This window comes from Pantherophis guttatus, chromosome 13, assembly GCF_059756535.1.
Source record: "Pantherophis guttatus breed Tessera chromosome 13, ASM5975653v1, whole genome shotgun sequence".
NCBI classification, from domain to species: domain Eukaryota; kingdom Metazoa; phylum Chordata; class Lepidosauria; order Squamata; family Colubridae; genus Pantherophis; species Pantherophis guttatus.
This window is the reverse complement of record NC_142075.1, coordinates 25,329,355-25,353,272: the sequence shown is the minus strand read 5'-3', so window position 1 is coordinate 25,353,272 and position 23,918 is coordinate 25,329,355. Positions and strand designations below refer to the sequence as shown.

General features: G+C 52.4%; 1 protein-coding gene across 9 annotated transcripts in view; it reads right to left on the bottom strand.

Moving 5' to 3' along the window:
- TLN2 (talin 2) overlaps positions 1–23,918 on the bottom strand; it is a 67,304-nt gene that overhangs the window by 12,528 nt on the left and 30,858 nt on the right. For 5 of the 9 annotated variants that reach the window (XM_087877962.1, XM_087877965.1, XM_087877961.1 and 2 more), the window contains exons 10-47: positions 22,280–22,435; positions 22,087–22,188; positions 21,455–21,531; positions 20,867–21,047; positions 20,641–20,754; positions 19,923–20,031; positions 19,398–19,606; positions 19,113–19,211; positions 18,837–19,004; positions 18,318–18,612; positions 17,880–18,046; positions 17,604–17,732; positions 17,046–17,159; positions 16,442–16,555; positions 16,209–16,343; positions 15,954–16,082; positions 15,251–15,353; positions 13,437–13,645; positions 12,746–12,865; positions 12,186–12,383; positions 11,272–11,411; positions 11,063–11,156; positions 10,664–10,753; positions 10,320–10,442; positions 9,713–9,856; positions 9,057–9,218; positions 7,227–7,367; positions 6,908–7,089; positions 6,552–6,684; positions 6,151–6,252; positions 5,711–5,881; positions 4,086–4,232; positions 3,478–3,579; positions 3,031–3,150; positions 2,249–2,395; positions 1,979–2,145; positions 831–1,014; positions 163–288 (exon numbers count right to left, since the gene is read on the bottom strand). In XM_087877962.1, the coding sequence (XP_087734088.1) occupies positions 163–288; positions 831–1,014; positions 1,979–2,145; positions 2,249–2,395; positions 3,031–3,150; positions 3,478–3,579; positions 4,086–4,232; positions 5,711–5,881; positions 6,151–6,252; positions 6,552–6,684; positions 6,908–7,089; positions 7,227–7,367; positions 9,057–9,218; positions 9,713–9,856; positions 10,320–10,442; positions 10,664–10,753; positions 11,063–11,156; positions 11,272–11,411; positions 12,186–12,383; positions 12,746–12,865; positions 13,437–13,645; positions 15,251–15,353; positions 15,954–16,082; positions 16,209–16,343; positions 16,442–16,555; positions 17,046–17,159; positions 17,604–17,732; positions 17,880–18,046; positions 18,318–18,612; positions 18,837–19,004; positions 19,113–19,211; positions 19,398–19,606; positions 19,923–20,031; positions 20,641–20,754; positions 20,867–21,047; positions 21,455–21,531; positions 22,087–22,188; positions 22,280–22,435 (5,403 nt within the window). Of the gene's footprint in view, positions 1–162; positions 289–830; positions 1,015–1,978; positions 2,146–2,248; positions 2,396–3,030; positions 3,151–3,477; positions 3,580–4,085; positions 4,233–5,710; positions 5,882–6,150; positions 6,253–6,551; positions 6,685–6,907; positions 7,090–7,226; positions 7,368–9,056; positions 9,219–9,712; positions 9,857–10,319; positions 10,443–10,663; positions 10,754–11,062; positions 11,157–11,271; positions 11,412–12,185; positions 12,384–12,745; positions 12,866–13,436; positions 13,646–15,250; positions 15,354–15,953; positions 16,083–16,208; positions 16,344–16,441; positions 16,556–17,045; positions 17,160–17,603; positions 17,733–17,879; positions 18,047–18,317; positions 18,613–18,836; positions 19,212–19,397; positions 19,607–19,922; positions 20,032–20,640; positions 20,755–20,866; positions 21,048–21,454; positions 21,532–22,086; positions 22,189–22,279; positions 22,436–23,918 lie in introns of all 9 variants that reach the window. The other 4 variants (XM_087877958.1, XM_034409367.3, XM_034409366.3 and 1 more) reach the window with 1 other exon arrangement.

The window sequence follows — 23,918 nt, the reverse complement described above, 5'->3', positions numbered from 1 at the left end:
AGGCAGCTCTAGTGCTGAGAGGGGCCACCGCATGCGCCTTAAACAGTTGGGGGCCATTATTGGCCAGTTCTGGGAATGTGGGTAAAAGCAGGAGCAGGAGGCAGCAGTGGAGGCAGGAAGCCCAGGCTCCTGTGGGCAAGGAAAGCCAATCCTCTCCCATACCTTGGCAGCCCCCTTGAGCTGGTACATGGACGGGTCATCTGCTGGCTTGCTGGCGGCTCCTTTGGTGGCACCGATGAGGTCAGACAGGGCCTTCGCCACATCCTTGATGGCATTGATTAGCACAACCTGTCAAAAGCAGGGCCTGTTAGTGGCTCTACAGGTTCTCCAGTAGCCAAGTCTCCTGGCCTTTAGGGAGAAGGTATTTCAGCTTGTAAAGTCAACTAGCGTTGGAGAGCAGGTAGAGATCAGGGCAACAGCCAGAGACGGGCAGCTCTATGGATTTGATCACTGTTTGTTTGCTTGTTTTGTTTATCGAATTTCTATCTCCGCCTATTCGCACATGGCAACTCAGGGCAGCTTACAGAATATAAAAACCTCATTTAAAACAAACGAATAAAAAAGAATCAAATAAATTAATATAATAAAATATAATATATAAAATATATAAACAGTAGAACAAACACCACTGACCCACAGCTAGTTACAGGCTCCCAGACCTCTTGGCCCAGTCTCTGGACTCTGCTCCGGCACAGAGGACTTCTCTCTGTCCACTCAGCTTGGCTTCAGAAGCCCAATCGAAGGCAAGAGGCTCTGGGCGATGTGGGGGTGACCCAGCCCCCCCCTCCAATCCAAGCCCAGCCTATCGCATGACGCCCCTCCATACACACCTGCGTTTCAGGGTCATCTGAGCCCAGGCTGGCTGCTCCCAGCTTCACCACCTCTGCCAGCTGCGTGATGGTGCTGGCTGAAGACTGGGCTGCTTGGGCCAACTTCTCCTGGCTAGAGGCGGCTCCGGAGACCAGCAGCTTGGTGTCTTCCACCAAAGTCTTTGCAGTCTTTAGAATATTCTCCCTGGGCAAAGGAACAGGGAGGAAGGAAGCGGGTGAAGTAGGAGCAGGCACAAATCAGGCAGCTCCTTCCCTTCCTTGGCATAAACAGGTGCAAAGAAATGAGAGCTGCTTATGCCGTTTTAATTAGTGCATTTCTGACTGATTGCCTCTCGCATTTGAATCCTGCTTTTGCATTCTACCTCCTTTTAGCTTTAATCACATTGGGTAGCTGATATGAACTTTAAAAATAAACCAATTATTCTGATTTATGCTCAGCTACAATTATGATGGCAGTATTTCCAAAAACTGTCACCGTAATTAACTTTGAAATTAGTTCTAAAGAGTGGACGCAGGTCCACATCTTATTTCTTAGCTCTGGGAGTTGATCTGAACAGGGTGTTGGGTTTGGGGATAGTTTGTCTTTCTTAAGATTTATCTTTACAGCAAAGAATTTATCTTTACCAAGTTGACCGGCTCAAAGTTAACTCATCCTTCCATCCTTCCAAAGTAGGTAAAATGAGAACCCAGATTGTTGGGGGCAATATGCCGACTCTGTAAACAGCTTAGAGAGGGCTGGAAAGCACTGTGAAGCGGTATATAAGTGCTATTGCTACCTTCCTTCTTTCCTTCTTTCCTTCCTCCCTCCCTCCCTCCCAGTGGTTAGAATGCAGCATTACAGGCTAACTCTGCCCGCAGTCCAGAGTTTGATCCTGACTGGCTCAAGATTGACTCAGCCTTCCATCCTTCCGAGGTCATTAAAATGAGGACCCAAATTGTTGGGGGCAAATATGTAAACTGCTTAGAGAGGGCTGTAAAGCACTGTAAAATGGTACACGTCTAAGTGCTATTGCTATTACTATCAAACCAACAACTGGGTGCACTTTCTTCATGAATCTCTACATTGTCACTTCTTTCCAAACCCCCAAACAATTTCAGAGTAAACTTACTCCCAACCACCCCCTCCCTCACTATGTACCCAGCTTCACCTGTGATCGGCGAAGGATTCGTTGTTCTCAGCATTCAGTGTCCCGGCCGCAGCAAACAAGATGGTGGTGTCCAGGTCAGCGATGATGCCGGAGACGGCGCTGGCAGCGGTGATGCACGCCTGGGTGCCCTTGTTCCCTGCCTGGAGAGCTGACAACACCAGGGACACCTGTCCAAGAGAAGGGACCAAGGCGGATGCAGGGATAGCCCATCGAAGGAAGGATGGCAAGGGAGGGGGAGGGGGAGGGGGTCCCACCGTGGCAAGCACCCACCTTTTCGCTGACCGTCCGGGTGCATTCGATCAACTCCCGCTTAGTGTAGGCATCGGTTGGACATATCTGCAGGGCGCCGGCTTTTTGGACCAGGAAGATGCAGCTGTGTCCAAGTTCTTGAACCCGGGTTCTGATCTGGAACCCTATCTGTGGAGCCGAAAGATGGCAGAAGAAAGAACAGCCAATGAAAAAGCTCCTCTGTGGGTGTCCTCCCAAGCAGAGAGGAGGAAAGGCGGCCAAAGGGCTGCAGGAAAAGCTAATCAGGGCTTAGGATGGGCTTCCAGCTGGTGAACAGGAAGAGGCGTCTTCAGACAAGCTTAAGAAATCCTAAAAAACACCCCTCTCCTCTCTTTTAATATAGAACCAACGTTATATTACTGTCTGTTATGTTGTCTGCGGCTGTTGTAGAATAAAAAGCAAATTAAAGCCAGGACTAACAGCCTCCCTGAACAACGGAGAGGAAATAGATCAGAAGAAGGAAAAGCCTCATTAAAGGAAAATCTTCTGCAATGGATGAAAGGGAAAATTCTAAAGGCTTCTGATCTTGGGGTTTGCTTGCTCAGTTTTCTCTTCCCCCCAAATTAGAAGGAAGGTTGGCTTTTACTCTGAAAGGGGGATTTTATTCTCTGCGTTCTGAAGGGCTTCCCAATCTAGGGGGGGATGCAGGACTTTGAACCTCTGTAGCCGCCCCCATATCTACGGTGGGCATCTTGTTTCCCACAACCCCACGGGGCGGGGGGGAAGGGGGTTCAAGTACTTAAGGGGTGACAAGGATGGCAGACCTCCTCCGGTTCCGCAGTCCCCGCTGCCATCCGGCCCTGGGAAGCCAGGTGTCCATAGTCAGTGGTCATTTGCGAGGCGAGTCCTCCCAGTTCCTCTGGATTAGTGACCGCCTTGGTCATCTGAAAGGATGGAAACAAGGATGAGCATTTTAGTTTGCCACGTTGCCTTGCAACACCGACTGGAAGACCTGATGGGGGCTTTTGAAGACCCTGCCCCCAATTTCGCTGTCTCCCCTATCTTTCTCCTAGTCTCCTCCAGTATTTTGACCTATTTTATGGAGGGATTCTCTTGCAGTTTGAAGGTTCGGTTCTGGCTTGTTCCGAACTGTCCCTCCAGCTTTCTATTTTGTCCCTTGCAAAAGGCCCCGTTTCTGGGCATTTGCCCAACGGCTCGATCTGCCTTAAATTAAAAGCGAAGCCATGAAGCAGTGCACATGCTTCTCTTACCATCTCCTGGGCTGTGACTGCGATGGCCCTGCAGTATTTGACAACAGTGGTCTGGTAGTCGACAAAGGACCCTTTGGGATCGGACGGTGTCCCTTCGTCTAGCTGCGTGGCGGAGAGTGTGGAAAAGAGAGGGAAGATTCTCAGCAAGGGAGAGTAGAAGACCTCAACCTGGGACCCTCCAGAGCTGCTGGACTACACACCCCATAATTCATAATCAGCCCAGCCACCAGCTTCAGGCTATGGGAGCTGAAGTCCAACACCGCTGCACATCACCTAGAATATCTGACTGAGAATGACCAAGATGCAAGAAAAGGTTGAAGCAACCCCATTTTTTTGGGTAGAACCCCAGTTGGAAGGCCAGTAGACTAATTTCCACTTACCTGGGAGAAGAGCAGCAGGGCCTGGCGAGGAAGCATTTCCCCCAAATCCCCTTCCCCTATTTCAGCCACTACCATAATAACAGGAAAATTGCTGAGAACACTTAAGAAATGAGTGAAGTAGTTGGATAGTTAGTTGTCAGCCTAGTCTGAGCCTCCTTGGATGCCCTGAGAAAGCTGCGTGGGCCCCTCAGGAGAAGGAGCAATGGCTCCAGAAGGTTCTTCACCCACCTTACTCATAGCTTCAGCGATGGAATCCACCATGTTCCCCACCATGCCTACTTCACTGGCAGCCTCATTCAAGGTCACCATGATGTCGTCCACGGCTTCCTTCATGAGCTGTGCTGCTTCCAGGATGGCATCATGCGTGTGGGACGCCTGGGAGAAAGATCAGAGACCCATCAGCCTTTCCTTCCTTTGCAATGCAGCCACGTCCTCTGGTGGGACAGATGTGGGACACCAACGGATCTCCAGGTTCCTCTAGAAACAGAGCATGGAAGCTGCAAGGAAGAAGAGGACTCCTTCTGGAGCAAGAGGTTTCTAAGAAGGGCTGCAGAACGGATCCGACGGAAAGGACGTCTCTCCAAAAGGCTTTTTCCCAGGTTACTGCAACTGCCACTCTGAAGGAGGGCAGGTACATGTTGAATTAAAAGCTTTCTGGTGTATCAAAGAGGAAATACAGCAGCAGCTGTCAAGAATAGCCCCGGTATTTAGTCACAGGATCTTAGCATCAGAAGGGACCACTGAGATCATCCAACCTAAACCTCTGCACAATGCAGGGATCCGAATTCGGGGGATCCTAGCAGCAAAGGGAGGCCATCCCCTCTCTGGGTCATTGCTTCCACAGTCAAACTCTTTGTAATGTTTGGAATCCCCCCCCCTGAACATTCAAGTCAAAAGCAGTTCTTGAAAATGTTTTCAATCCCCCACTTCCCAATATCCGACTTCTCAAAAGTTTATTCCGAGCATTCTTTTTTTAAAAAAAAAGGCAATTAGATTTTCTGCCTGAGCGCCTTGTGGAAGACCCTAATCAGACGGAGTTGATTACCGAAGGCTGTGTTTTTAATTAAAGGCCCTTGCTGGAGAGGCAGCAAAGGAATTCTCCAGAGCGCTCATCACGGACCGGCGTCTGAAACGTGATTGCTCCCAAGGAGCGTATTTTTAGACTTGTAACATGCAAATCATGTTTTCTTGCTGAAATTTCCCTTCTGACAAACGAGACATGTTTCAGGAAATAAGCTGGCTCTGGCTGACTGCCCTCCACAGATGCCAAATTAAACCTCCCGTTATCCTGAGTTAGCCCAGCCTGGCTGGGAATTTGGGGAGTGGGAGACCCTGCAAGGCTGAAAAACATGGCATGAGACGATGATGGGCTTTCCGTTGCACATATCCAAGTGCAAGTGAAGAGTCAGTTCAGGATACTGTGCAAAGGAAGAACACAGATAGTTCCCAACTTACGACCATTACAAGCATGATGGGCAGGTTCCATTACAGTCATAACTTGAGGACTACTTGTAAAAAAACCCACCTGAAGCTGAAGTGTTTCTTTCTGTTTTAAAAACTTCCTACAAATACAACAGCTGCTCAGAACTGATCTCCTTAATCTATCCATTTATTTTTAAAATGTCTGCAGTTCTTCCTCTTCCTCTTCCTCTTCCTCTTCTTCTTCTTCTTTTTCTCCACGTTCCAAAGCCCAGCTCCCCCTCTGGGAATCTCTTCCACCAAGCAGGATTCCCGTTTCATTAGGAATCTGCCCCAGCCGAAGAGGCCACCTCAGGTCACTTCACTCTTCCCTGAGGGATCTGCCCCCCTCAGGTATCCGCCCCATCTCCCATCTGCCCCACTGACAGATCTACCTTTGGATTCCCGCCTCCTTCCTTGGCCGCGTAGAGCATCTGGAGGGCCGATTCCGCCAAGGTCTTGGTCTGATCCAGCAGGTTCATTTGCTGCTGGTGATTCATCAACTTGGAGACGACACCAACGGCCGCCAGAACCAAGGGTTCAAAGTAGCTGGAGAGCTGCGTCACCTGAGGAGGTCAGGAAACCAAGGAGTCAGACACGCTAGGGTGCCCTTTCTAAGACGGGGGCAAGGGTTCCACCCCACCCACCACCCACCCCCTCCCACAAACCAGCTGTGCTGTGTGCTCTTCAACCTTGATGACTTGAAACACGCTGGCTGGGGAATCTTGGGAGCTGAAGTCCACACATCTCAAACTTGCCAAGATTGAGAAACTCTGCCATTTCTACAGTTCAGAAGACCCCGAGAACAGACCCCGGCCACCCCTTGAGCCCCTACCTTGTGTCCAAGCTGAGCAGCCTCCCCTCGGGCTGCCGTTGCAATGGGGTCGATGAGATGGCCAATTTCCTGGACAACGGAGGTCAGCTGCTCTTGCAAGGCCTGAGAGAGAGAGAACAATGGCTATCCTCTTCCCATCATAAACAATTAGAAAGCAGCAAAACTGTGCATGCACAGGATCCTCTTTTCCCCGCTTCCCAATCCATGGAAAAATTGTCTTCCATGAAACCGGCCCCTGGTACTGAAAAGTTTGGGGACCACCGGTTTATACCACAGCACTGCCTCCTCCGTTCAGTCGGTGGCTCTTCCAATTTGCATTTGAAGGGGAAATACACCCACATCTGGTGGATAATTGGTTTTCGTTCATTTTCGTTTCGTTTGGTAAGGGAGGTGTCCTTTACCTCCACAGAAATGTCATCCCTGGTGGCCAAGTTCTGACTAATGGCGGCGAGGGAGGCTTGTTCGAGATCTCTGATGCACTTGTTGATGCCATCAATGGCGTGGTCACACTCCCGCTGGCCTGGAGCTTTGTCCCTGCAGAAAACAACGGACTCACTGAACTGGGCCTTCAGGGAAGATGTCCGGCATGGGGACTGTTGTCTTCAGGATTTCGCACTCTTGATTCCTCTCCTACCACCTTGCTTGGCTTTCTGCTTTGCCCGCCCACTGGGCCCCCAGGTCCCTTCGGATGCTTAGAGCATCAGGGGCCGACACAGAATCAATCATGCAGGAGAGGAAGGGCGGGAGGGAGCTCCACCTGATGGAAGTGATAAGGCTCTTGATGGACTCGGAGACAGTGTGCGAATGTCCAGCCAGGATAGACCAGGTGCTGGGGTCCTTGGGGTTGATGGCCAGGGAGCGAGCGGTTTTGATCAAGAAAGACGAGCTCTCCAGCATGGTCCGAGCTGAAGCCAGGATGGGCTCCTGTGCGCGAGAACCCTGGAAAGAGGCGATCTGATGAGCCAGCTACTTCCAGGGGGTTTAGGCCTCCTCCTCCTCCTCCTCCATCAACATTGCATTAATGGGTGCTAGAACACAGCCGGCTTTGGGTGCCCCCATGTCGGTGGGGCTCTTACCTCAGCACTGATCTGAGCAGGAATGCTGGCAAACTCGGGATTGGAGGCAAAGGCGGTCAGGTTTTCCACGGCTTCAATGAGCGGAGCAGCGGCGGTCCGGCACTTGCCACGATTGTCTTCTGAAAAGTCTCCGTCCAAAGCCTGATGAGGAGAAGCCAATGCGGTTTAGAGCTCAATTTAAAGAAGAAAGAGCAAAAAAGCAGGGGACGTTTGCTCAACTGTGAACACAAAACATTCAAGGGGGTCGCTAAGCCCCCTCCTTCAATGGGTCAGAGGTATTTTGGGGAAGGTATTGGATAAAAGTTGGGTTCAAATTCTCTCCTTAGTTTTGAAGTCCACCAGACTCATTCTCCGATCTTTTTCTGCTGGGACATTATCTTTTCCAGGCTCCTTCAAAGAAGCCCAGAGCTCCCATTGCACAGGCAGCTTCACACCCCACAGGGACCCTGAGCCATGATTGGGTGAGTATCTCAGATATGACTGGGTTCTCTCAGTCCACAGGCAAAAACAAATAAAGCCCACTGCTCAAGGCAGACCCCCCCCCACCACCCCAGCTTCCTCCTTTAAATACATCATGGTGACCCCAGACTTAAACTTTTGGATGGTGACCAGCTCATGATCCAGATCCCTGTAGCAGTGCTTCTCAAACTTGGCCATTTGAAGATGGGTGGACTCCAACTCCCGGAATTCCCCAGCCAGCATGGTTGAGAAACGCTGCCCTATAGGATTCAGAAGCCAATATCTCTATTCCTACTTTCCTAGACCAACACTCCGAAAATGAGACCTGAGTTCTGAGCAAGCCCAGAAGAGGGAAAAGTAAGTCACCAGCTTTTGCTTGAAAAGGAAGTGGAAAAACCAGCCATTGGGACCGTTCCTTCCCACATCCTCATTAAGGAGATCAAACTTCCCCAGGCAGAAAAATAGAAACCTATTAGAATTAAAGTCATTAAGTGAAATCAATGGCCCACCTTAAAAATTACAGACTCGTTAATCTAATTGCCAGCATAATTTTGGCAGATTAGAAAGAAAATTCATCTGCATCTAGCATTTAAATTTTAAAGGAAAGGAAGTTTCCTCACAAGCATTTACAGAGATTTCTCAGTGGGCAGATCTGACTCCCTTAAGTTTCTTTTTCCTTGAAAACCACACTTCTTTCTGGTTTCCATCTTTTTGGTCAAGTAGAAGCAGCGAAGGGATACGCTCCATATGTTCCTTTTCAGAAGGCTGCAAAACCTTATTTGCTTTCTCTAGTTTTTGAAACTAGAATGAATGAAACATTCATGATGAAACATTATCTGCATTTTCTTTCCTGTTTGCTAAATGTTTAGATTTGGCTTCTTTGAGATTTCTGTTTTTATCACAACTGGCTTATTTTAAATCGTTGTTGAAGACCATTTTGGGATTTTAGGATGTTTCAATCTTACTCCAAACCTCATTCATAAAGTGGTTGGCACTAAATAATAACAAATCGACTGCAGAATAATGGAATAAGGCACCAATAAGGTGTCTGAAAGAAATCTTAGGATAAAGGAAGAAAATTAAAAAATCCCCCAACGGGAGCAGTTTCCCCTCTGCCTCTTTCCACACCGCCCACTTTTCACTCCTGGTTCCTGCCTTTCCAGCTTCTCTTTCCTGTAACAGGAGAACCGGAAGCTTCTGGAGACGATGGCCAGGAAATATCCACTTCACGGCCCTGGGCTTCCTGAGGGACTCGGAGAGACTGCTCCCTGCCGGCCCTCCGCTGCCCCCCCCTTGCAGATTTCTCTGGCTTCTTTCAAAGCCCCCACTTCGTCTCTGTTGGAGGGCTCAAAGATGTCGCGGCTCTCCCACCTTGATAGTCTTCACCAGGTTGGCTGTGCTGTTGGCCACCTCCTTGGCTGATTGGACGAAGTGCCTCTTGGCCACAGGGTTGGCTGTTTTGGATGAAGCGATGCGGCAGGCGTTGCACAGGGCAGATGTGTGCTTGGCCACGATGGTGGCCGCCGACAAGACCTGAAACAGGCAGAGAGGGGGGGGGGACTCAGGCTTTGCACACCTGGAATCCAGGGAGTGGATCCTTCTTCAAGGATCTGGGGGCAGGAATGGTCTATCTGAGCCCAGGCAGGGCAGCTGTCGGTCAGAGGAAACAGAAGCAGAGATGGAGGCCATCGCCCGGGGAAAGATCAAATCTGTCCTCCCCCAGGCACTCCATGGTCACGCGGCATACCCTCTGCTGGTCACAAGGAGCAAGCAGGTGGAAAGCGATGCCAAAGGGCAGAGGTGACCCAGGAGAGACCCATGTCTTGGCCAAGGTCCCAGGTTCAGTAGAAGCTTCCTCTGATCGAAAAGGCCTTTCCCAGAGGCAACCTTCTGCTGGACAAGGGCCTTCTTTTCTTTTTTAAACCATCTTGGGAGTATTAACAGTCTTCTCTCTCTCTCTCTCTCTCTCTCTGTGTGTGTGTGTTGCTGACCAACTGCTGTTCTACCTGTCCCAAAGGGGGCATTACCTGGGACGGACTGCTGGCTGGATCCACCAGGTTCTGGCATGCCATCTGGATGGCCTGGTTGGCACGGGCAAACTGGATGGGATCCACGAGGCCCTGTTGACCAGCCTGGCTGTTGGGGTCTGAGATGCCCACCAGGTAGGCGGCCTAGGCGACAAACAACAGGGGGGGGGGGGGGGCTTCAGCAAATGGAAGCGAAGAGGAGACTCCCTGGCATTTCAACACATTTCAGAGGCAAAGCAGAAGTCCAGGGGCCCCCAAAGGCCGGGGAAATGCGAAGCGTGACTTTGGCCAGCCCATTTGCAGAGCTGCCCTCGGGCCGGATCCCACATATTTCATGACTGTTTGGGAGGGGGCTTTCAAGGTCCCCGCCTCAACCATCTTCAAGCAAGGTTGGCATTTGCTGCCCAACTGTGAACCTGGCAACTTGAACTGACCGTAGTTGCTTGGGAAGGCACAGAGTGACCAGGCTAGAATAAAATCCGCAGGTTCCCCAAATGCCACCCCTGCCCCAATAACCCATTGGACCCAAATCCCTGCAAAGTGCCCACAAAAGGCCGGAAGGAAATCAGGAGGTCCCAGCGTGGATTCAACACCAACCCAAACCCACCTGAGCCGCTGCTTCGGTGAGACCGCAGAGAGCCTTGGAAGCCACCCCCACACACTCCCCGAAGACAGGCAGGTCCCCGGTCTTGGCGTTCTGGGAGATGCCGGCCATCGCTTCCCCGAGCACCTTCGGAAAGAGCCCGTGTGAGAAGGCCATCCTTGGGACTCTGTCTGGAGATGACCTCCCGGCCCTTCCTTGGAGAAGAGGTACCATCTCCGGAAGAGCCGTCCAGCCTTTCCCCGTTTCTGGGGCCTCCCTCCAGTTTCCCTCCTCTCCCCCACCCCACCCCTCAGTTGCACTATGTCCACCCGGATGGATTTCCCAGGGAGAGAGTTGGGAAGGGCTACCTTGGAGTTCTCCATGACGCCTTCAATGCAGTCGAAGTAAGACTGGTCGCTTACGGGCTCGCTGGGATTTTCCAGCATCTCCTTCACGGTCTGAAAGGAGAGCAGCCCAACCCAAGTAAATGCAAGGACTTCCAGCTGACCCCGGTCAGTCTTCCTGGATGATGGCCGGGCCCATAGACCCCTCCCCCCAATTCTGCCACCCCGGCTGCTGAGGCTGGATGGACAGGAACCCACCAGTCATCCAATCGCTCAGAGGGGCTTCACTGCAAACTAGAAGGAAGCAACCTTCGCAAGACAACGCTCTTTCTGGGGGAAGCCCAGGAGCCACAGCCACGCAGTTCATGCTCTCCAACCCCACAAAATTGCCTGGAAAGGTAACGTGGTGAGCCAAGGACAGACCTCCAGTTCCCGGAGAGCGTTGTCGCACTCCTTCTGGCCAGGCGCTTGCTGGGTACACAAGGTGATCAGCTGGTTGATGCTCTCCGTGACCGCCCTGGGGACAAAGCGGGAGGAGAAGCTGAAGACCCCCGAGAGCAGCCCTCCAGCTCACCCACTCATCCTCTGCCCTGCTGCTCCAGCACCCAACCCAGGCCCACCGCAGCCCTCACCTGGCAGCCGCTGCTAAGAGGTTCTTGGCGTTGGGAGCGCCGGGGTCCACCGACAGAGACTTGGCTGCCAGAAGCAGCTTGCTGGAAGCCATGGAGATGTTCTTGAGGTTCCCGATGACCTGAATCTGGTCCTCTTTGGTCTGTGAAGCAGAGAAGGCACCGCAGGGGCTGACTGCTTGGGCGGAGAGCCGAGTCCCCCAACTCTATTCCTGGCGCCAGCAGCATCGGAGGGAGTCCCACTTGGGTAGGGCGGTGCAGACAGAGACCCAGATCACCACTGCCTGCAAGGACCCCCAGCTGAGCAGACAATGCTTTGACAATCGGGCCTTGACTGGGAAATCCAGCCCGGAGGGCAGAGCCTCCCAGCCTCTGTGCAGCCCCGTCTCTGCCTGGCACAGAGAATCACCAGGCACAGCTGGTCCAGCGGCTGCCCTGCCCAGCAAATCCATTGGGCACAAAGGACGGGCCAATTAGGCTGCAGGCTGCAGGGACGATCCTTGGCAGGAGGCTGAGAGAGCAAACCCAGACGGTGGGCTTCCAGCGGTTGTGCTGAAGGGGGCAAGGGCGGAGTGGGGAGATGCAGGGACCCCCCTAGAGCCCTGGGATCTGGCATGTCGCCCTGGGCCCTAAGCAGGAGTTTAGTGGTTAAACATGACTAGACAGCTAAGCAGCATCTAGGAAATCCTGCAATGGTAGATTAGACCCAGAGAAACGTCCCAGAGAAAGGATAAACCATAATATGCCTTAGAAAGTTGCATGGATGCATAGAGCTTGGCTGGAAGGACAATTCTATTCTTCTCAGGTTCCCAGAATGCACCTTTCCAGCATCAGCTTTAGCAGGACAAGCCAAGAGAAGCAACTCGGCTGCCCTTGGCCATTATGCCCGGGAGGGGGAGGGGAGGAAAGGCACCTACCTGAGCTTGGCCAGCCATTTCAATCCCCGCGTCGAGAAACTCATCAAAGTCCTCGCTGAACTTCCCTGAGGCGGCCGCCAACTCCCCGCTCTGGCCCCGCGTGGAGTGCACCACTTCCCCAGCCGCCTGGTTCAGGTCGGCCGCTGCCTGGTTGAGCTCGCTCTGCGCTTCCTGGAATGACTTGGAGCTGGGGGGCAGCTGCAAGGGGAGGGTGGGATTAGGAAGCCGTGGCTGTGCCTTGGCACGTCACCAAGCACCCGGGTCTTGCCCTGCGTGCTCGCCCTCGACAAGGCCACAGACGGACACAGGCACTGCTGAACAGGGGAAAACTCTGTGGGTTCTGCTTCAGTTTGCACAGACCCCGGCCTCGTTCCGGGCAATGCAAGGACCAGAAGCCCATCACCATGCTTTATGCCGCCCTTCTTTTGAAAGGCCCGACACACCCACGCAAAGCCCTTCAGGGGACACCACCACTTGCCCCGATACCCTGGCAAAGGGACCTGGCAAAGAAAGGGGCAGACTCGCAAGAGGCCTCCTTGGCCACGGGGGAAGTGGCTCACCGATTCCACCAGCAGCTTCTTGCTGGATTCGCCGATGCTCTTCAGGGCCACGTCCACGTCCTTCTGGCCAGGGAGGCAGTTGACGCAGTTGTTCAGCGAATGGGACACGGCTTTCGCCACCTAAATGAGACACACCGCCAGGCGAGGGGAATCAGAGGACGGCAAGTAGCCCCAAGACCCCCAACCTTTTTTCCTGAGGCTCTGACAGTTGAACCCCCTTTGCTGGATCAGACCCCGAGGCCGCTGGAGGGAGCCAGGCTCTCTGAAGCCCAGGACAACCAGGGAGCAGACTCGCAAGCAAGGAGGCCGAGTAAACTGCGTTACAGGGTAAACAACGTGGTTTCAGATGGAAGGAGAATTCAAGGGATTCAAGCGGGGGGGGGGGTCTTGCATGGGGGGGATTACAAATCTCAAGATGGCACCCAAACACACAGAAATATAAGAGGAAGAGTTTCAATTGCTCCATTCTGGCCTGATCATTTAGAGCACAATCTGCAGACACTCCTGGACTCGGGGAGAATTTTGGGTCAGGGAGGCAGGTGAGGGGGACAGTTCTGAACAGCAGCCGGACAGTCCGAGTGGCCGCAGCCACATGACCCCTTTTGCCAGGAGCGGTTCTGATGTGGGTGGCAGCTGAGTTGGGGCAAGGCGAGCGGCAGTCCACTCCTCTCTCTAGCTGCTCTGCACCCACCTGGGCCAATCTCTGCTGACTCTCGGCATCCCCCGGAGACACCAGGGCCTGCTTGGCCTCCTGGATGAGCAGAGCGGAGCCTTCCATCACGTCCCACGCAGAGTCCAGCATCGCGCGGGCCCCAACTGGGTCGCCTGTGGATGCGGCCACGCCCCGCGCCGCTTGTGCCAAGGTCTTCAGTGCCTGGGCCGTTTCCCGGGCAGCCACCCCTGGAGGAAGAAAGTGGGGAAGTCCGGTCAGCAGCCTGCAGGCTGTCCCTGCCTGTCCCAAGGAGAAGACAAGAGAGGCCAACGGGCATCTTGGGGGCTGCCAGCAGGACATGCAGCCATTCTCTTCTGTAGAGAGATTCGAGGGGAGGCTGTCCTGGACCTCAAATCATGAGGTAGGAGGCGAGAAGGCAGAGCTTCTCTGGAGCTGCCCCCCCTCCGTGGGAACCTCTTCCCCACCCCAAGATTTGATGGCGCTGTTCAGAAAGCCTTTGACAAGTTTTGCAGGCCGCTTACAAGCCAGGAGGCACATGGCTGTCTTTATTGTCTGCTCCTTTCTGTATTTTATTGAATGGCATGGTGCTGCTTTTATTTATGTAAATTGCCAAGAGTTGGCTAAAATAGGGTGGCACATAAAATAAGCAGATCATGAATAAATAGAGCCGGAGAAGAGAGGCAATGTCATATCAGCCACCCTTAACTAATCTCCTGCCCTCAATCAATCTGTCAATGAATCTAAATCTAAATTATTAACTAAAAATCTTACAAAGAAACAAGAGAAGGAATTAGAAGACAGCACAAAAATTCAAATAACCAAGAAAATAAAATACTTAGGGATTTGGCTTACTGTAAGATGCTCCTCAATTAAAGAAGAAAACTATGACAAGTTACTACTGCAAATTAAAGAAGGTTTAGATAATTGGAAAAATTTACAAATTTCATTTATGGGAAGGATCGCTATGATCAAAATGAATATTTTGCCCAAAATACTATTTCTCTTCCAAGTTATACTAGAGAAGGCTAGTATAAAATTAGAGAAGGCTTTTTTTGAAACATTAAATAGAACAATTACCAAATTTATATGGCAAGGAAAAAGACAGAGAATTAGATTAAAAACATTGCAAGACACAAAAGGGAAGCCCTTCTAATTAGCCTGATCAGCTGGACCTCGGAATCTCCCGTGGACAAGCCGGCCAAGATGCAACGTGATCGACACAAAAGCATTTTCATCGATACGTAAATCTTTTGGCCAACCGGCCAGGAGCCCTCAAGGGCCGTTGCAGAAAATGATCTGCTCTTGCAAATCCTTGATTTCTGGGTAAAATAAACAGCTGATTCAGCATCGGGGAGTCGCTTTATTAAAATGTGTGGCCCAGAAGAAATTGGGTCACGGCACCCCACCATTCCTGGGTCTCCAGAGCTGCTTTATGCGCATTGATTCAAAGTCTGGTTCCAACTGTGTGTGAGAAATGTTTGCTGTCCTTTTATTGCAAGAGATCCTGGGGAGATCCAAGCCTCTCTGAGCCTAGCATTGATCCATCAGCCTCTGCCCACCACAGGGGGCCAGCAAAATATTGTTTTCCTGAGAAAGCTGCCCTGCCCCCCATCCCCCTCTCTTACCAAGCCCATGGAGTGCCTCTGGATTCATCTTTAGGAATAGTTTGCAAACTTCTATGAATTGTTCTCAACAACAATACTGTCTTTGCAAGTCTTTGGTTGTGTGCATGGGCCAAACGCCTGAGGTGAGATGACTGGGTAAGGCCGTGATTCCTGCTCCCCCAGCCTCACCTGGGGCAGCACGGCTGAAAGGGCAAAAAGCTTTTGTACCTGTGTAGTCTTCGTTGCCTTGGGCGGCACAGGTCAACAGCTGCGCCATGGAGGAACCGACAGCTTTGGAGGTGCTTCCCAAATCCTGGGCACATTTTTCAAGCTGAGGAACAGAAACGACCTTGTAATGAACCTTCCCAAGGTTCTTCCCAGATGTGGCAAAGGTGGCACCCTCTGAGACTGGCACAGATTTCCTTCCCGTAAGAGTGGCACCCCCAATATTTCAACTCTGCCCCAGAAAAGGGCACCTTCTCCATGCATCTCTCTCATCAGTCACGGCTTTTATTAACTGCCAGCAGGACTTCGCCACTGAAGGGCAACCTCTTGTTCAACACTCAAATGGAATGAATGCTAATTCTGGGCATCTTTCCTCGGAGTTAAATTCTGCTGTTGGAATGCAGCTGGTTTTTCCAGAAGTTATTCCATCCTGGTTGACCCTCTTAAAACAAAACTTGTAAACCTCTTGGTTAAAAGGGCCATAAAATTATTTGAACTATTGGGAAAAGCTTATACTTCCTAGTCTGCCCAGGCCATCTGATCTCAGGACAACACTTTGGGCCTGTATTAGCCAGAAGGAGCCACCTTTATGAACTATCCAAAGGGAAGGAACTGAACATATATTTAAATGCAATCCCTCAAATTTTAGTTTGGTTAGTATATACATTGTTTTTTAAAAAAGCCTCATGTGATATTCTCCATGTACCGTTTCCCCCGGAAGAGGCTTCAACTGTCCATCGAGGGCCGCCATCTTTGCATCCTGCAATTCATTTTTCAGGGTCTGGACGGTGTTCAAGGCCGAGTCGATCTCCATGGGACCACAGGCTTCGTGTGCCTAAGCGCAAGAGGGATGAACAAACACATCCTCACCGCTCTCTCACCACAAGCACAAAGCTCCTCCAAAGGAGGGGGGAAACTGATGGGGAAGGAATCTGGGAGGGCTCCCGCGGCTTCTGCCCACCTTCTGAGAGGCCGTCCTCAGCTCTGCCAGGCTGGTGGCCAGATTCTTGGCACACTGGCTCAACTGCATGGCCGCCGCCTGGTCGGTCACGGTTGGCACTGCTGCTTTGGCCGAAGCCACCATTTTGCTCCCTGGCTGGGGAAAGAAAGACCAACCACGGTTGGCCTTGGTGGCCCCTCGTCTTGCAGAGCAAGGCCCCTCCCCACCCCACGTCCTCCCTCCAACTCGCCTACCTGGAGGAAATTTTGGCTGGAGTTGATCAAGGCGAGTTGGGCGCCCAAGTCCTCCGCCTGCGCTTGGCTCCCTCGCACGCCTTGCACCAGCTGCGGGATGTGGTCAGCCACGTTCTGCCCAGAGGAGAAAGAAGGAAGGCACGCTTGGCTCTCCAACAGGACAGCTCAAGGCAGAGCCCAACCACTTCTATCACAGAGTGGACAATGGCGCAGAGTTGGCACAACATGGGAGCAGTCGCTTGATGGGCCAGAAACTGAGGCTAGGCCAGGTCTAGCCAGGTCAGGGTTGAGTGGCTGGTCATTTAATTCCAGTGTGGAGGTTTCAGAAGAGGCTTTGCCTCCACCCCCTCGGAGACCCAGTCAAACAGGTTGTGTGAAGAAGGCCTCAGAGTGCTGAAGGAAAGCAGTTCACCCAGAATGGATTTCCGGGACTGGAGCAGCTTCCAACCCATGAAGATCTGCCTGTCCAGGTGGCCTCTTGGGATTATTCAGAGAGTGTTTTCACGGGATTCCTCAAGTCAAGCCTTGCTATGGACACGTTAAGAGATATGAGGAGGCCCCTCTTCCCTCTTTTAACTTCTTCCCAGTCCGAGCGGCCTAGTACCTTGCAGCTCTGGACTAACTGCTGGTGGGCTGCCGTGTTCTTGTTTGAAATGGCGGCGTTCTGCGAGGCTGCGATGGTTTGAGTGGCGGCTGCGGCTGCCTGTTTTGCTGCCACCTGCAAGAAGGAGGGTCTGGAAAGTCTTGGAGAGGCAAGAGAGAAGAAAGGGGGGTGGGGGTGGGGCCAGCAGACGAGAATTGGTGGGGAGGGGACAGACCACCAGGTTGGAAGACTGGAAGATCTACTAAGAAGGCAAGGCTGGCAGAATTTACTCAGTTCTGAAACCCTGAAAGGAAACCTTCCTTTCTCTTTACAAACCCAGACTCGTTCTGGGCATTGGCTCCCACGAAGCCACCTCATCCGCTTGCCTTTCACAGGATGGTTAGGCCGAGATGCAGCCTCCTCGCAAGCTGGTCCAAACGTCCAGGCTGACGGGCATTCTCTCCCCCAGCTGTGTATTGCCACCGATCCGGTGGACGGGGCAGAAAGCAGCTGCCTGAAACGTTTGGTCTAAGCTCAGGGCCAACAACTCAGCCAAGGAGAAAGAGGAGGAAACCTCACCTCCAGTCGGTTCACAATCTTCTTCTTAATGGCATTCTGGGCGGCTGCGTTGGTGGCCACCCGGAGCCCTTCGGCCGCTTCCCGCAGCCTCTGCTGCTGGTCTTCATTATCGGGGTTGGCAGCAGCTCCCTGGGGGACACCAATCGCAAAGACAAAAGTCGGGAGGGATCAGGCCCATCTCAGCATTCGTGTTAAGGGGGAGTCACCCCCCCCCAAATTAAGCACTGGCTGGGAACCCCTGGCAGCCACACTGGTGCGCTTGGGCTTCTGTTGTACCTTTGCAGCTTCTACCATCCGGGCTGTGGAATCGGCAAGAAGTTTGGCAGCTGCCAGGAGCTTCTTCGAGTTCTCCATGTCAATTTCTGCCTCAGCGTCTGAGCGCATGGCGTTCACCAGATCTGAAGTTGCTTGCGCTAACACCCTGGCCTGCCGCACCATTTCCCCTGCAATGGGATTCAGAGTTTGCTTTTGTATCTCCCCCATGCTCTAAAACTGACGATTTCCTCTCAAGCACTCCCAGGGATGGGCGTGGAGAGAAATACCCCTGCGGAACATACTTAGGTCTTCAAAATGCCACAGAAACAAGTGCCCCCATGTCTGGGGCACAGGGACTCCTCTGGTAGCCAACCCAGCTGGGTGACCAAGAGGCCGAGTGGGCAGGTTCGCTTCTTCCAGACAGGGGCCGAGGGTGTCAAAAAATGTCAAGATGCTTACCGGCATCCCCCATGGAACTGAAGATGCTCTCGGTGACATACATGATGGTGTCGGTGGCCTGATCGTAGCGCCCGATGGGCTCCCCCCGGCTGGCAAACTGGCGGACGTGCTGCAGGAGGTCATTCAGGGCCTGGCTGACCACACTGGCTGCCGCGCTGACTTGCTTGAGCAGTTCGGTGTCGTCTGTGGCAGCCTGGCACGCCCGCACACAGTTCTCCACGGAGCGATCCACCAGCTTCCCGGCTTCGATCAGCTGCTCCTGACACACCGGGGAGCTGATGGTGGGACTCACCACCTGCAGCAAAGCACATGCAGCCAGGAGAGGTGAGCAGCAGGGCGCAGGGCATCTGGTCTGTGAAGGCTTGTCTGGCCGCCGCAGCAGGGCGGGGGCTCTTTCGACCTCACCAACAACTGACCAAGAGACCACTGATGTCCATCCAGCTCTCCACAGCCGGGCAGTATCAAAGAAGCTAGAACTATCTTGTCCACCCTGCCTTGCCCACCCCTCTCTGGACGCACCTTTGCACAAGCCACCAGCTGCGAGGTGGAGAGGGCGCACTGCGTGGCAGCTGCGATCACTCTGTTCTGCAGAACGGTGTCCTCGGCCACCTGAGCCACGTTCTTGGCTTTCAGTACCAACATGGCGGCGGCATTGGCCACAGCTTTGGCCAGGCTCATCAAGACATCCTGGGGAAGAGGAAGGAGGGAAAGAGGGCCGAACCATGAGAAGAGGCTCAGATCATCCGCAGGGCATCCTGGTACAGAAATCTTCAAGGGGGCCCAGGGGAGCTTTACCTGGAAACGTTCGTCTGTCTCGTTCTCCCCGATCTGCCTGAGCAGCTCCCCGCTGGCTTGGCCGATGCTGCCGGCCGCAGTCAGAACAGTCTGCCGGGGCTGGAAGGGCAGAAAGTAGGAAAGATGAGAGTTTTACCCGAGGAAGAGAAATTCTCCAAGCTGCTGCAATTCCACCATAGCAAAGTCCTTTCTGTGGACAATCCAGAAGGGTACAACAATGACCAGGATATCTTTCCTGCAGGGGGCAACCAGAGCAACCACTGCCCTTCTGCCCCATGGTCTCACCTCTCCTGATGTCGGTTCCACTGCTTTGAGCAGGTTTGAGACGGCCCCTGCCAGGGTCCGAGCGGCCTTCAGCAGGTCTTCCCCACTTCCAACCTCATCGTCCATGAGGGCCGCCAACAACTTGACCCCCTTGGACATCTCCGTGAGGTTGGAGGAAATGGTGGTGATGGCACAGCCCACGGCTGTGTAGTCTGTGTCGACCGGGTCCCCTGCCAAGCAAAGCAGACCAGGAGATGCCCAACGTCTAAAGGCATTACAGAGGCCCAACCTTCAGAGACTTGGACTTTGTGGGTCTGGTTGTTGGATTTTTGTTGCTGTTTACTGTTCCAGAGCATCTTCTGCTTTGGCCCAGAGCAGCCTTGGGGTTTATTGCAAGCCCCACTGAGAGGTTATTCCTGAATGCCCCACTGAGATGGGAATGGTGACCAAAGTCAACTCAACAGATGCTTCCTTCAGAACTTTGGAAAGATACACGTTACACTCACCAACCTCATAGGACCATTACAGAGCATGTGGCCTCCTTACCTGCTGTAAGGTTCACCACGGAAGCTGTCCCTGCAGTGATTGCATCAACCTGAGAGTGTATTTCATGTTTTGACTCGTCCACTTTGTTCTGGACCCAAACTCTGGAAGCCTGGAGAGAAAGGCAGACCACCGATGCCAGCTTAGAAGACCATGGGACATCTTCTAACTTCTAGGTTTGCTAATCCTTGGACCACATTCTCCAACTTGGTGGCCTTCGGACAGATGGGCACCTGCTAGGATCCTTAGCAATTACCAAGTGAGTGAAGGATTCTGGGGATTGAGTTCCACATATCTGGAGAGCACCAGCTCTGGAAAGACTTCACTAGACGGGAACTGTGATTAGAGGTCTACCCTGGTGCTAAGAAACTTCCTGGGAATCCTCAATATTCAGGGCTCCCCAGAAGGATGGCTCTGACCCCTCAAACAAGGGCAATCTTTTCACACCATTTCCCTGGGTCAGGCCTGTTCTTCCTGGGGGGAAGAAGTGTTTTCACACCTGGAGGGGCCAATTCACACATGGACAACCAAGGACTTTCCTACAGGAGACTCAGAAAATGGCCAAGGGGGGACCGTTATGCTCATAGGCACGAAAGCATTCTGAAACCCAGAGGGGCTGCTGAGAGAGCCTGAATGTGGAGAAAGAACAGAAGTCCCAGGCCAGTGTTGATTTTGGAGAGAGGGTCTTCCCCTTGCCCCGCCCCCCCCAAAGCCAACTGACCATGTCATTTCCTAAAGGCGGAAGGTCGTCGATCTGAGTGAGGTCTGCCTGCGTCTGCTGGACGGCCTGCATGCTGGTGTTGATGGTGCCCATCAGGGCCTGCTGGGCTGAGGTCTGAGAAAAGCCAGCCGGGTTCAGCAGATCTCCTCCTGCAGAGGGGCTTCCCAGCAGGGCTCTGCCACCAGGGACCCTCCCCCTTGCTCAGAGCGGGAGGGGAGGGGCTCACCAGAGGGGGCATGTGGGCCCGGTGCATCTGCCCGACCGTCACCTGCTGCTGTGGGGAAGGCATGCTGCCCATGTTGAAGGTCTCTGGGCCGGTGGAGCCTGAGCGCATGACGGCCGGAAGCGCCACAGAGCCATGCTCCACCTTTCCGGTGCGGTTGAACTGCTGCTGCAAAATCGTCGACCTGCCGAAGGAAGGGCAGAACCCAGCTGGGAAGGGAGCTCTTTGCCCTCTGTGATCCTTCCCACGGGGAGCAATTGAGGCACAACCCGATGCTGCCTCTCCAGCACTTCCTCCATGTCTGGGAACAGGGCTGTGCACCACCTCCAATTCCACAAAAAGCCACCCACCCAGCCACCCCGATGCCTGATGAGCTGCTCCAGGGCCCCCAAAAGCTTGCATCCCCTTAGGGACTTCATATCGGACACGCTCCAGTAAGGAGGCCCGTATTGGAGAGACGCAAAGAGGAAGGAAGACCTTGGAGATGGGAAGAAGAGCAGCTTTCATGAAAAGGAGGCAAGACTGGAATAAAGGCGCATGACAGCTCAGGGGCTCTCAAGGCCTGCCGGAGGGAAGCCCTCTTCCACATACTTTTTGGGAGAGACGGATTCTTCCAGCATAGTTGATTCCTCATCTCCTTCCAGCCCAAAGCGGTCCTTGCTTTGCTTCTGCAGAAAAGGCCAAGAGAGGTTTTTGGTCCCTTCCTGTGTCTTGTGAATCCATCCCACTTTTTGCAAAGGGGTCTGAACACCCACCAGCCCACTCTGGAGGGATCTCCAGGCTCCACCCGGCCGGGGCTCTAATCACAGGCACTTTGGCTCACCAGAGAGGCTTCTGGCCAGTTGCCCCAAGGCTTAGCTCACGGTCGGGGCAATTTCCCACCACCAGCACCTAAGGACATGCCCTGTCCCCCAAACCATGGCCGGACAGAGGCTGGAGGAAAGACCCTGCAAAGTGTCTTGGGAACGAAAATGGATAGGTTCTCACCTCCTCCCTTTACCTTCATACAGGTATGGAATGGAAGCCACAAGGGAAGAGAGTCACCAAAGGCCCCCTCTCACCCCCCAACCCAATGCCCCCCATTCCCCACTGCTTGGCAGTTTGGGGACAGGTGGCTGGGACGGCTGCCTGGATGCAGAGTTCAAGGCTGTCCCTCCTCCTCCACATTCAAGGTAACAGGGGGAGCAGGTGGGGCCCCCCCAACAGAAGCCGAAGGGTTGTACCTTCTTGAGAATGATGTCAATGTAACCTGCGATCAGCTGAGAGATCTGCTCCCCTTCAGTGGTCTGTACCGAATAGTAGCTCTCTTGGTACTCCCCAAAATCCTAAGGGAAGACACAGCGATATTTGCCTCAAGATTGGGACTCCCAATTTGGGAGACTTTTCTTTGGCTTCACTCTCACCACCACGAATTACCAGGGTGAAGCTTTTGGGTGAAGCCGCCCAGCGCTTCACAGTGGTCAGAGGCCACTCCTGCAAGACTTCCTTGGTCTTTTCATCCACACGCATCACAGACTCCTTGGTAATTCCTAGCAAACGTGGGACCAGTTTGTTCTTTCCTTTCATTTTCTCCTGTGAAGGGAAAACAAAACAAAACAAAACAAAAAAATTGGAAGAATGTAAGAAGACTCCAGAGGATGGATCCAGCTGAAGGCCTATCTGGTGCAGCTTTGGTGTCCTTCAGAAGCCAAGCAGGTGGACCCAGGAAGCTCATCAAGAGGCGGTCGCACAATTCCACCCAACAGAAAGCAGGAAACAGTCATGAAGTGCAGCACCAAGTCCGACCCTGGTTGCCTGTGGACTGGCTGAACCTCCTTTTATTGCTCTCAAAAATTAAATCTATGATGCATCTGAGAACAGCAAATTCTATAGATTAATACTGTATGTGTCGAGAAACCCTTCCTTCTCTCGCTACTGAATCTCCCTGCCTTGAGTGCCAGTCAAGACTGCCATATCCCACCCCACTTTCCTACGTCACCCATGATCTCCTAGACCCCCGTCCTCTTTCCCCTTCTAGGCCTTCCCTCTAAGCCCCCAAATCCCAGCCTTTCCTCCATGACCCACAGCTCGAGTCCCGAGTTCATTGGTGTGCTCTTTGGTGCATTATATGCATACTTCACTTTGGCTCACGGCTCCAGAAAAGGGTAATTCTAGCTCATGTTTTAATAAGTTAAAAATAAGTTAATTGGGATATGGACTCTAATCTTGACTGCTCTCCTTAGAACGTGAATGGTTCAGCAACTAAATTTTGAGGAAATGCAAGCGGTTGACCTTCAGTAAAACAAGTGTAAAAAGAGAAAGCCACGTCTGCTATTATAATTCATTTCAGTTCCCCAAATTACAATAATTCATTCAAAGCAGAGTGGATTAAACATTCAGAGCATTCGTTAAACAGCTCAGGTTTTTAAATTCTCTGCTTTCCTCCCCTCATAAATCGATCACAGCCAGACATTTCACACCGCTCTTCCTGAAATGACTTCATTGCCATTTGCTTCAGTCAGCCCTAAAAAGAAGGAAAGCGTTCAAAGAATGGAATGTGTGTTTTTAATTGAAAGAACCCCAGCATATCACTGCCGTCAAATAATTATCCGAATTGTTGTCTTCCTCTGGTGCCCCGTGGTACCAGTTGGAAGTCACCTGTTAGGAGAACATCGAAGGACTCCGATTGTGAGAAAAAACACAACTTGTGTGGCAGCATTCTGGGAAAAACCACAGGCGTACAAATTGCTCCTTTGCAAGGTGGTTAATTCACCCGAAAGGAACATGGAAAGGAAATGGCTAACCACAAAGTGCCACTCCACCAGAAAAGGCCATGTTCTCAATCAGGAGAGGGAAGGTCTCCTGGAAACACAAAGCAGGGATGGTTCAGCCAACGCAGAACTTCGTTACTAATTTTTCAGTGGGGTCTAAGAACACAAATTATCAGCCAAGTTCACACTGCAAATTCAAATTTGGCCCAGTTTAATGTCAGGGAAAAGAGGGATGTGTTTACTTCGCCCTCATCTGGCTTTATGACCAGATGCCAAAATGTCAATCAGACTTGTCAATGTTGTGA